The sequence below is a fragment of the Pseudorca crassidens genome, chromosome 3, assembly GCF_039906515.1.
Source record: "Pseudorca crassidens isolate mPseCra1 chromosome 3, mPseCra1.hap1, whole genome shotgun sequence".
NCBI classification, from domain to species: domain Eukaryota; kingdom Metazoa; phylum Chordata; class Mammalia; order Artiodactyla; family Delphinidae; genus Pseudorca; species Pseudorca crassidens.
In genome coordinates this window covers 43,011,475-43,024,219 of record NC_090298.1, presented here as the reverse complement: position 1 = coordinate 43,024,219, position 12,745 = coordinate 43,011,475, and the positions used below count along the sequence as shown (strand labels likewise).

The 12,745-nt window shown below is 38.6% G+C and overlaps 1 protein-coding gene across 3 annotated transcripts in view; it reads left to right on the top strand.

Moving 5' to 3' along the window:
• The window catches only part of PLPP1 (phospholipid phosphatase 1), a 120,443-nt gene that overhangs the window by 29,355 nt on the left and 78,343 nt on the right, over nt 1–12,745 (top strand). For 2 of the 3 annotated variants that reach the window (XM_067730707.1, XM_067730708.1), the window contains exon 2: nt 7,952–8,106. The exons of the other annotated variant lie outside the window; for it this stretch is intronic. In XM_067730707.1, the coding sequence (XP_067586808.1) occupies nt 7,952–8,106 (155 nt within the window). The remainder of the gene's footprint in view (nt 1–7,951; nt 8,107–12,745) is intronic. 3 annotated transcript variants of the gene reach the window in all.

Genomic DNA, 12,745 nt, shown 5'->3' with positions numbered 1-12,745 from the left:
TGAAAGTTGGTTATATATTCTAGGCTTTCCAATGTATATTTAGACATAAATGCAAGTAATTTGTTTTATATAAATTAAGCTATACTAAATATAATGTTTTTACAGATTAGTTTGCCTACTAAACAATATATACATATACATATTTTTCTATATATATGATTCATACTCATGCTATTGATTAGGTTTAAAATTTTTTTCCCCAGATTTTATGGTAGGATATCTAAAGCATAAATATGTTTTTTATGAAGATAATATACAGTTGTAGTGTATGTGCAGCTGCTTTAGCGTGATAGTGACCTATATGTGCTCAATACATGTTAATTTCTGTTCTTCTTTTTGGACATATATGAGAAAGGCCATGGAAGATGATTAACTTTTTTTCACTATAAAGCAAACCTTTCTCTTAATCATATTTGTGTTTTGTGATTCAGGTTTGTAAATTACTACAAGACTAGCAGGGTTGCTATTTAAGAGTCTTGTAAGCTAGGCTGCCTCAACTATTTTAGGTGCTTCTGGTAAGAGCAGATATTTCCTAGTGAGTAAGAGACCACATTATGATTTATCCTTTTAACTGAGAGGACACAGTATAGTATGTACTGTAAAGTTGTACAATATATGAAAACGTTTTACATGGGAATCTTGGAACAAAGTCCTTTGCTAACTTTGAAGATTTATAGAATGGATGCTGAGATTGGGAATTCAACACTTCTCTTATGGAGTAGGATATGTTATTGTGTGCTTTGTGATAAAATTTCAGGTCTGATTGTTTCTGTGGGTTCTAGAGAAGAGATTAGGAAAAGATGGATCTAGAGCTGATTGTTAATTATTTGTAAAGTCCTATTTTGAAGTATTATTGCTTTATACTCCTCATTTCATCTGGAAATCTGATCCTTCTGCTTTCCTGCGGGAATTTGTGGACCTCTGTTTTGGGTGGATCAGTAAAGAAGATTGAACTGGGGCCCCAACTCCTTTTTTCATTGAGAAAAGAGTAAGGGGTGCTGCTGAGAGAAGTGCTTCTGCAATAGCCATGTCTTAAGCTTTGCTTTGGAGATAATGCTGGACTGTACAAAAATTGCCTTCAGGATTCCAGGAATTTGTGAATCGTAAATTTCTTTTAGCAATTAACGTGGGTATATCAGTCTTTTTATCTTTATTTGTTAGCACTTTGTGTTCCCGGTGGAAAACAAGCTTGAGAAATAATTGTTAGAATATAGAATTGGAAGTGCTTCCCTAGCATGTTCTTGGACTTAAGATCATTAACCAGTTTTGTTTGTTTGTTTTTTGTTCTTTTCTTGGTTTATTTGTTTTAACTTGGGTCTTGTGGAGAGAAAAATAACTTAAAACTTTTCAGGACCTAAGTTTATAGTTATACAAAATTATTATTATGTGCCTCAGAGGCTTTTGCATGCTTGTTTATTCATTGGTTCATTTATTCATTCAACATATATTCCTTGAAGTGCTTACTATAGGCAGGATTGTGGAGGGAAGTCTATCAGATAGTAATCTACTCAGGGTAAAGGACAAATGGAAAATGTATTTTGTAGAGAGTCCAAAGGCTGAAGATAGGGGTGGTGTGTGTGTGTGTGTGTGTGTGTGTGTGTGTGTGTGTGTGTGTGTGTGTGTGTGTGTGTGTGTGTGTGTGTGTGTGTGTGTGTGTGTGTGTGTGTGTGTGCGCCTGCGTGTGTGTGTGCCTGCGTGTGTGTATTTAAGAGAGAGTTAGACACACATCCATATATACATATACAGAGACATGGTCTGTAGTTCTGTGGGAAAAATCTAAACATTTTTAAAACTGTCTCCTCTTATTCCCACTGTTATTTCTTTATTTCAAGCCCTCAACATCTCTCATATACACTAGTATTTCTTGCCTCTGGACTTCCCTCTATTCTTTTTTTTTTTTTTTTTTTTTTGCGGTACGCGGGCCTCTCACCGCTGTGGCCTCTTCCGTTACGGAACACAGGCTCCGGACGCGCAGGCTCAGCGGCCATGGCTCACGGGCCCAGCCACTCCGCGGCATGTGGGATCTTCCCGGACCGGGGCACGAACCTGTGTCCCCTGCATCGGCAGGCGGACTCTCAACCACTGCGCCACCAGGGAAGCCCTCCCTCTATTCTAACTTCACACTTCTCTATCCTTTATACAGTTTTTCCCAGAGTCTTTTCCCCCACTAAGGCACAGATTGGGTTGTGTGTCTCCTGTTATCCACAGAATAGAGTCCAAACTTCTTAATATATAGTCTGAATATAGATTCTGTAAATAGTCCCTTTATTAAACTCTCCTGAGTTATCTGCATTTAGTTACTGGACTCTATTTCATGCTGAGACCCTGACTGGTCTTACCTTCTGCCTCCCGGTTCTAGATAGCTTTTTCCCTGTGTGGACCTGCTCTCATCATTGTCTACCTTGTCCTCAGTACTAAGAGGCTCACTTTGCCCTTTGACTTCTAGATGGGTTTGAAGAATGGGAAGCACTGGAAGGAGAGTGGGGTTTCTTCTCCTGGAGTCCTCCTGCCAACTCCTCTGTCGTGTTGGCTCTCCCAGAGGTCATAGCTCTTTGAACCTTCTAGGTCTAGGAGTGGTTGCAGCTTCAGAAGGTTGTACTATCTCTTGACTTTGCCCTCACCATAACTTGTAAATAGTCCCTTATTAAGCTCTTCTTAAGTTCCCCAGTTTGAGGATGCTGTTTCCTGCTGGGATCCTGACTGCTACATTGTCTAAGTCATCTAAGCTTCAGTTCTGTTTGCAGTTACAGCTGTGTTATTTTCCAGTAGTGCTTATCTCTCTCTTATTAAAAATTTTGTGGTGAGGTCTTTTTCATTCCTTTCCTTTTTTAGTGTTTTTAGTCCTTCCCTTTTTTTTTTCTTTTTCCTTTCCTGGCACTGTGTCTGCCGTGTCATAGAAATTGAAATGTCTGAGTGAATAATGAGAGGAGATTTTCAAGAAGATGGACACTTGAATTTCCCTGGGGTATAGCGTAATATTTATTTAGATGTCTGAAATTGAGAAAATAGGGAAAGGTGTAGTGGGTACTGAAGTTAGTATCGTTACTTTAATAATGTCTAGATTTATATTTCATTCTTTTCAAAACGTAAACTTAGGACTTGTTTTTCTTTACCTTTGCTTCTATATATTAGAAATTAACATTGGTTCTCTTTAAAATGCATTTTAGATTTATTCCATTGGAATATTTTGTAACAACCTGTCTTTAAGGAACTATGTACTATATATAAAATGGGAGATATTTCAATTATTACTTAATTGGAGAAGAATATAGGAAATATATATATGTGTATATATATATATATATATATATATGTATCTATCTCCCCGTATTCATTTATCTACTTCAATATAACTTAGAGAAGTTGTGGTAAGAGCAGACATACAGTAGTTAACAAATGTGTTTATTAGCAGCATTGAACTTTTAAAAGTGACTTCTCTTAAGGGAATTTCAATTAAGAGAAAAATACCCTAGAATTATGATTAGTGTCAAAAATAGTTTCTATATCCTTTATATATTAAGGAAAGAATATTCGTGTTCTGTGAAAGAGTTTGTTTTGAGAAGAATCTTCCTATAATACTAACTTTGACACAGAACTCTCTATTACTACCCTAAAAAATTACCACTGAAAATAATTTCTGTGTAGATAGAGAATATTTCATTGCTTTTTAGAGTAGAGGTGTCTGTTTACTCTGTGGGGATGGCTCTGCCTGTGTGTGTGTGTGTGTGTGTGTGTGTGTCTTATTCTGCTTGGGCTGCCATAACAAAATACCAAAAACTAGGTGGCTTAACAACAGAATTTGTTTTCTCGGAGTTCTAAAGGCTGGGATTCTGAGATCAGGGTGCCAGCATGGTCAGGTTCTTTTGAGGGGTCTCTTCCTGGCTTGCAGATGGCCACATTCTTGTTGTATCCTCACATGGCCTTTCCTTGGATGCGTGCGTGTGGAAAGAGATCTCTCTCTCTCTCTTCCTTTTCTCATAAGACCACCAATCTTATTGAATTAGGACCCTACCTTTATGACCTCATTTAGCTTAATTACCTCCTAAAAGTCCTATCTCCAATTATAGTAAAATTGGGGGTTAGAACTTCAATGTAAGAATTTGGGGGGACAGACACAGTTCAGCCCATAGTAGTGTGCGTGTGTATGTGTGCGTGTGTATATATAAATCACATGAGTAATAGAGGAAATCATTGTGATATATTTAACTTGGAGATTCATGCTTAGGCAGTGACAACCCAATATTGAAGCTCATTATTGAAGTTTCTTCATAAAGCTGTGGTGTTAGTGGAGGTGGTGTAAGATATTCTCTCACAGAGTGTATATGACACCTTTTTTCCTCAGACCTCATTGTCTTTACTCTGTTCTCACTCTTCTTTTTTTTTTTTTTTTTTTTGGCGGTACATGGGCCTCTCACTGTTGTGGCCTCTCCTGTTGCGGAGCACAGGCTCTGGATGCGCAGGCTCAGTGGCCATGGCTCACGGGTCCAGCCGCTCCGCGGCATGTGGGATCTTCCTGAACCGGGGCAAGAGCCCGTGTCCCCTGCATCGGCAGGCGGACTCTCAACCACTGCACCACCAGGGAAGCCCTGTTCTCACTCTTCTTGATGTCTTAGCATTGACGTCCTACATTTAACCTAGTACAGACTTGATACTCTAAGCTACTTTCATTGGCTTTTTGTATAACAACATTGTCTTACTTCTCTATTGTTCATTCTTGTGTTTAAAGAATGGTTAATATGTTCTGCTGAATGAGAGAGACACAGCCCCTGCCCTCTAGAGCATGTAATCATCTCCTCTCCCTCTCTCTCCTGCAATCTCTTTTCATGATTTCACTATGGATATTAGTCCTTACCTGACTGTTTTTATTGATCTCTGTTAGTCTTGACTTTAGGCTTTCTCTAAGACTGTTTCATTCTCCTGGCTTCTTACCACCTCCAGTGCCAACAATCTGCAAATCTGTCTCTACTTCTTATCTTCATCCTGCATTATATTCCTTTCGCCGTTTAGTGAATTTTTACTGAGAGCCAACTGTGTGCCTGGTCCGAAGGATACAAGAATGTTATGGTCTTTGTCCTCAAGTTGCTGACAAAATGCAAAAAGCAGTTTAAGATACTATGTAATGGATGTGTGTCCAAGGTGCCATGGGGCAGATAAGTAGGGAGTGCCTTACTTATCAGGGAAAGGGAAACAAGGGGACAGGTATCCCAAACAGTAGGCTGAACATATATGTAGGTACCTAAGGTTTTGAAAACATAGTATGTTCAGGCAACAGCAAATGGTTCAGTGTGATTGGAGCCGTAAGCTACATGGGGAAGAGTGAAAGATGAGGCTGAGCATTTAAGGTGTCAGATTACCCCAAAGGCAATATTTTCAATACTCAACTAATTTTCTTTCATCATAAACCAGGTGCCTGTCCCAACTTCACATTTTTGTTAATGGGACCATCATTCTCCCTATTCCCAAAGTTTGAAGTGTCATCTTCAGGTCTGCCTCAACAATTGTGACCAGTCCTCAAATTGAGTCATTTCCATATTCAAAACACTCTTTCATGTGTCCTTTTCTGTTTTCCCTGTCAACATACTGCTTAACACTTAATTAGTAGATTATTTCAAAGCTGTGTTAAATGCTCCCCTTTCTAATTTTTTTTAAAGTTAATTTTTAAAAACCCCTTATTTTACTGTGTTACCCTGAGCAAAAGAGGACAGTGATATTTTATTTATTCCTACAGGATAAGTCTTTTCTTAGGCCAGTATTTTAAAAAAATAATTCTTTTTGTTAAACCCCAAAATCTCAGGTTCTCTTCCTCCCATTAAAAACCACACAGTTGTGGAATTAAGAGTAATCTGCAGAAAAGAAGATTTTGTTTCATTAACGTTGAGTTTTTATTATGAACATAACATGTATTTTATACTGAATAAGCTTTTTCAAAGGAAGGTACCCCTCACCCAAATCATCTTCCTTGTCACAATTCTGTTAATTTAGCAAATCACTTGCCTCCATGGGAGACATCATATATACACTGACTCTAGGAACAGATAGCCTGTGTTGTAATCCTGGTTCCACTACTTACTAGTTCCAGCAGGGTTCCTCATTTCTTAAAGCCTCATAATAATTTTATGTGAAAAAAGGGGGAAGTGATGTTACCTACTTCACAAGGTTGAGGTAAGGATTGAGTTAATCTGTGTAGCCTAGTGCTTGGCATGTGTGAGCATGCAGTACATGTTCGCTATAAAATGTTATGTACCTTGAAAACTTCTTGCTCATTCTCTCTGTACTCTTGTTGGTGTGACCTCATGCTTCTCTTGCATCCCTCTACCACTAAATGCTCTCCTTGAGGCCCTGCCTACTGCCTATGATTTACCTGCTGCTTCAAGTTCAGCTCAGTTGCCTGTTCCTTAATAGTCTTTTTAAAAAAATGAATTAATGTATTTATTTGTTTTTGGCTATGTTGGGTCTTTGTTGCTGCATGTGGGCTTTCTTTAGCTGTGGCGGGCAGGGGCTACTCTTCGCTGTGGTGCGCGGGCTTCTCATTGTGGTGGCTTCTCTTGTTGCAGAGCACAGGCTCTAGGCACGCGGACTTCAGTAGTTGTGGCATGTGGGCTCAGTAGTTGTGGCTCGTGGGCTCAGTAGTTGTGGCTTGTGGGCTCTAGAGCGCAGGCTCAGTAGTTGTGGCGCACGGGCTTAGCTGCTCCACGGCATGTGGGATCTTCCTGGACCAGGGCTCGAACCCGTGTCCCCTGCTTTGGCAGGCGGATTCTTAACCACTGTGCCACCAGGGAAGCCCTAATAGTCTTTTCTAACTACTCCAGTTCACGTTGACCTCTGAATTCCTATAGGGCCTTTTATATCATTTTAGAAATTAGTCATATTTTCTCTTTTATGGTATTCCTTTTAACATTTACATACAGTAAAATGTACTTTGTTTTTGGTACAGTTCTGTGAGTTTTGACAGATACTTAGAGTTGTGGAATTACCATCACAATCAAGATATAGAACAATTTCATCATCCCTCAAAAATCTGTCTTAGTATATTATTCCTTTTGAAACTGCTTCCTGAGTATGCCTTCTGTTGCTACATGTACAATTTAGGCTCTTGAACCGAGTGCCCGTTTTACACTAATTGTCTCCTCTATGTTTGGCATACTCTAGTATCAAGGATATAGTAAGTAGATGCTTGACTGTTTGAATTGTATAAAACAAAGCCTAAAAGTGTGGTAAATTTAAACATACTAAGAAATTACTAATTTAAGTTATTTAACTTCTCTTTGGTCTTTCATTTTATTTGGGTGAAAAATTTCAAATGAACATTATTCCTGTATAACTTGTTAAAGTGATTTTGGAGCCTTACCAGGGCTAATAAAAACCATTTTTAATTTGTCTTTGGAAAACAAAGGACTTATTTCTGTTCTTATTATCAACTATACTTACAGTTTCTATTTTTTCTAACCCTATTAATTTAAATTTTAATATGAAACAAAATTTTGTATCTTTTCCCTCCTTGACTGCATTTGGCTGTTATGATGTATTATTGATTATTAAATGTATACACTGAGTTTTGCCTTTTTTTCTTAAACATATTTAATGTATTGAGCAATTCAGTTAAAAATGAATTACGAACAACATGTAAAATACAAAACCTTCCTGTTTTCTCAACTTTATTTTTTCACGGGCCAATGTTGCTGTCTTCCCTTGGGGTTTCCTTTATTGATTGTCCCTAAAATCAGAGGTCAAGGCAAGTAAGAGAATTTAAACTTGATAAAGGTGGGGCTGATGTGGACAAACTAATGATGCATGGTTTCCTCAGTCTTTACTCTTGGATGTAATGGAATAGTGATCCTTTTTCAGAAAGGACAAAATACAGTTGAGATTTGCATCCCATTTAGTAGAGTTTACTTCCTAATGAAGTGAATTGAATTTAACCATGTGTATCTTTTTTTCCCTTCCCTAACAGCTTCCATGCCTATGGCTGTTCTAAATTTGGGCCAAATATATCCATTTCAGAGAGGCTTTTTCTGTAAAGACAACAGCATCCAGTATCCGTACCATGACAGTACCGTCACAACCACTGTCCTCAACACAGTGGGGCTTGGTTTACCCATTTCCTCTGTAAGTAAATGAATAAGTAGGTAGTGATGGGTTTGTTGTGCTGGAGGTTTTATGAAGTGATCGAATTGGGGTGGGGGTAAATCCATAGTACTGTCGTCACCAGAGTTGGTGTGGTGAATGATTGCTTAAAGAATATAGCCACTGCTTCAGTCCAGGGCAGTGTTTCTCCAGTTAAAGGGAGATATTGCCCCAAATAACTTGATGTCATCATAAAGAATTATAGAATGATTATTTTAGAATGAAGAGTTCATTTAAGTAATTTTGGATCAACACTTTTCAGTAGACAAGTGAAGAAACTTAGGCCCAGATACTTGCTCAAGCCCAGTAAGCTATTTTATGGCAGAGCTGAAACTAAGATTATGCTTATTTTATCATGTTAAGTGGAAATTGAGGCCACAAAAACGGAGATAGATTTATTTGTTAAATTTGAGAATACAGTTCATCAGAAAGAATGTAAATACATATGCAAAAGAAGATCCTCAGAATATATCAAAACTATATCACTATTTTTCTTTCTTTTCTTTTTTTTTTTTACGGTACGCGGGCATCTCACTGTTGTGGCCTCTCCCGTTGCGGAGCACAGGCTCCGGACGTGCAGGCTCAGTGGCCATGGCTCACGGGCCCAGCCGCTCCGCGGCATGTGGAATCTTCCTGGACCGGGGCACGAACCCGCGTCCCCTGCATCGGCAGGCGGACTCTCAACCACTGTGCCACCAGGGAAGCCCTATATCACTGTTTTTTTTTTTTTGTGGTACGCGGGCCTCTCACTGTTGTGGCCTCTGCCGTTGCGGAGCACAGGCTCTGGACGCACAGGCTCAGCAGCCATGGCTCACGGGCCCAGCCGCTCCGCGGCATGTGGGATCTTCCCGGACCGGGGCACGAACCCGTGTCCCCTACATTGGCAGGCGGACTCTCAACCACTGCGCCACCAGGGAAGCCGTATCACTGTTTTTTAAGTTGTACTATTCATCAGTTTGTAGGTTAATATTGGGTTTCATTACTTTAAATAATTGGACAGTTTGCTTCTAGGTTAAATTTCACAAACTAGCTTAAGGTTGGCACTTGAGATATTGTGCTTACTTTCTCTATCCTTGGTTCGGATTCCTGCACCTTGCCCTGTGTCTCTCTGTGTGAGTTGGAAATGGATGAGAAGAAGCAGAATAAAGATTTACCTCCTTGAGTGTCTTGGGAGTCCAGCAGATCATGCCATACTTCTCTTTTGACAACTTGTCTCTCGTCAGTTGCCTTCCCCAGATAGTTGACTTACATTTTTTAAATTGTTTTAGCAAACAGAAGCCTTATTTCCACAGTAGGACAGACTGGCTTTTCTTTCCCTATTTTGCCCCCAAATTGGCTAAGAATAATAGCCTTGTTCTTTGGTTTTTCAGTTCATATCTGAGTTCAGTTCATATTTGCCTTTTTTGGCTAGCAAATTATTATTTTATTTTTTGGTGATGTATTTAGCACAGTATTCTGAAGGTGAAGGGGACTTGGATTTAGTTATGTTTCAAGATATATTAAATATTTCCACATGCAGTCTATGCATCCTAATTTGATTAAAGCCACTTTTATAGGAGTAAAACGGAAGGAAAATTTGGGGTTAGTTTAAGGAAATATTTACATTTTTCCTAAGATGTAAATTCCATGGTAATTGGTAACCTCTATTTTAGCCACCAGCCTTATGAAACAATGTGCAGGAAAGCATATAGATAGATGGAAGAACATTTATGTAAACATGCCTTAATGTGCAAAAAAACCTTTAAGTTCATTAAAAAATGTGTTATTTGAAATCCTGTTATGTCTCCATTGTATGAAGTGTTTACCTATTAAAATTTTCTTACTCTAGGATGTGGATTACTCCCTTTTTTTTTTTTTTTTGCGGTACGTGGGCCTCTCACTGTTGTGGACTCTCCCATTGCGGAGCACAGGCTCCGGACGCGCAGGCTCAGTGGCCATGGCTCACGGGCCCAGCTGCTCCACGGCATGTGGGATATTCCCGGACCAGGGCACGAACCCGTGTCCCCTGCATCGGCAGGCGGACTCTCAACCACTGTGCCACCAGGGAAGCCCCTCCCATTTTTGATTGGGGATTTTAGCGACATCATTCTTGGTGATTATTGTAAAAAACACAGAAATGTCAATAGCCTTTTAAACCAAAATTTAGAGTAATGGACTTTGGATTATCCTTTTCAACTGTTGTGGTGTGTGTGAATGCAACAAAAAAACCCCCAGGATTATGTATTTCAGCACAAGTATTTTTCTAGCATTGATTATTATGTAGATTATTGCTACAAGTATTATTAGTGTGCTATATTAAGTAGATAATATTCACAGTTTTAAAGGATAAAATACAACTTGGAAGAAATATTTTCCCCTATTTTTGGTATTCTAATTGCTTTCTGATTACTTTTTTAAAATCACTTTTACTTCCTTTGTTAATGTTTGAGGAAAAAGACAATACAGGATAAGTTTTGGGGATTGAATTAATATATAATACTGCATCTCTAAAGTTTGAGATTCAGCAATATTTGGGAAGATGAGGGAGATCATTTACTATGGTTATATGGATTTTCTCAAGTTCTTTGTTTTTGGCATATAGTTTGAAAAATCATATTTCTTTAGGTGACTGTCCCAAAGGAGTTAAATGAGGCCCAGTTTTTTTTTAATTTTTGAGTAGCTACTTAAATGGTAATAAAAAATTGCTATGAAGAAAAAAAAATGGATGGGTTAGTAATATGTTTATTTTTATAAGCTGTAAAGAAATATATAAGTAAAGTGTTATATATGGCAAAAGTGGCCATAAGAGTCCTGCACTGTAGGAGGACATTGGTGTTTGTTGGGTTTTATGGCATGACAAGTCTCTCATGCCACCCTTTCCTGTACTAGTCCAGAAAGCTGGTATCAAAATGGCCTATTGCCCACACTTGAATACTTTAACTCCTTTGTTTCCATGTTGACATAAGTGCCGTGCTGCCTTTTCCCAGTTTCCCCCCAATTGGGCAAGGCAATAAGCTTTGCTAGGGTAAGAATGGTCTGTTTTGCTCCACTTGTATCCTTAGTGTCAAGCACATTGCTTGGTATGTAACAGGTGTTTAATAAATATAGGTAGAAAAATTTAATGAAAAAATACTAAATGTGAGATGGAATAAGATTGTCACTTATGTTTAATAATAATTACTACCATGAAAATTCAGCTTAACTCTTTGGAAATATATTGGATTTCCAAGCCATCTCTTAATATCAGATACCTCATTAAAATAGCTTTTCAGGAAAAAAATGGAACACTATCATACTGAATAGATATCCTGATTAGAGATATCTTAAAATATGGGGGAGCGTCTGCTGGAATGAAAGAAATATGGTATTATGGAGCTTAATTTCTTAGGTTGGAAAAAAGTTTTATTTCCTTGTTTACTTATTCCGATGTGGAGCTGTATTTTTTGTCTACATTGTTGTGGAAAGTACTGCTTCAGTCAGTTCATATGAGCATTTATTCCAGCACCCTTTTTTTATATAATTGTCACAAAATGAAGTAGTACCAGATGCATCCTTAAGTAATTTGTTATAATCACAAACATTTTCTTTGTTTAAAACTGCTTTTTATACTACCGTTGGAAGAGGTGATGTATAGATTTGGTATATTAAGTATTTGTCGTACATCCACTTTACAGAACGCTTGAAAATATTTTGATAAATTTTAGTATATTGGATGAACCTAAAGGAAAGAAAAGTTATATAAATATTGAGTATATACTGCCAATAATGAAAACTAAAGCTCAGTTTCACATTAGCCAAGCTTACTGAATTCCACTGCTGGTTTCCTAAATGCTGTGGCTTTTTAAAGGATTCATAGGAAAAAATTTCTGCTCATAAAATCTTCTTCTTCTTTTAAAAAAATAAATTTATTTATTTATTTATGGCTGCGTTGGGTCTGTTGCACACAGGCTTCTCTAGTTGCAGCGAGTGGGAGCTACTCTTCATTGCAGTATGCACGCTTCTCATTGTGGTGGCTTCTCTTGTTGCGGAGCTCGGGCTCTAGGCGAGTGGGCTTCAGTAGTTGTGGTGCATGGGCTCCGTAGTTGTGGCTTGTGGGCTCTAGAGCGCAGGCTCAGTAGTTGTGGCGCATGGGCTTAGTTGCTTCGTGGCATGTGGGATCTTCCTGGACCAGGGCGCGAACCTGTGTCCCCTGCATTGTCAGGAGGATTCTTAACCACTGTGCCAGCAGGGAAGTCCCAAAATCTTCTTTTTAAAAGTAGTTTCAGGGAATGTTATGGAATGCCTTTGCTAAGGTTAAGTGGTCAAGAGCTGTTGCTTCACACACTGAGTACATCTCTATTAAATGACTAGACATTGTCTTTTAACTTTTCTACTGCATGTATCTTGACAAATCTGCAGGATTTAAGTGGGTTAAATGTTATTCCTGGATGGGAATTCTGATTTTTGAGAAGCCCTAAAATCTCTTTCTACTAAGTGAACCTTATCAGTGAATTATATGTGATAAGAAGATAATTGAGGGCTTCCTTGGTGGCGTAGCAGTTAAGAATCTGCCTGCCAGTGCAGGGGACATGGGTTCGAGCCCTGGCCCGGGAAGATCCCACATGCTGCGGAGCAACTAAGCCCATGTGCCACAACTACTGAA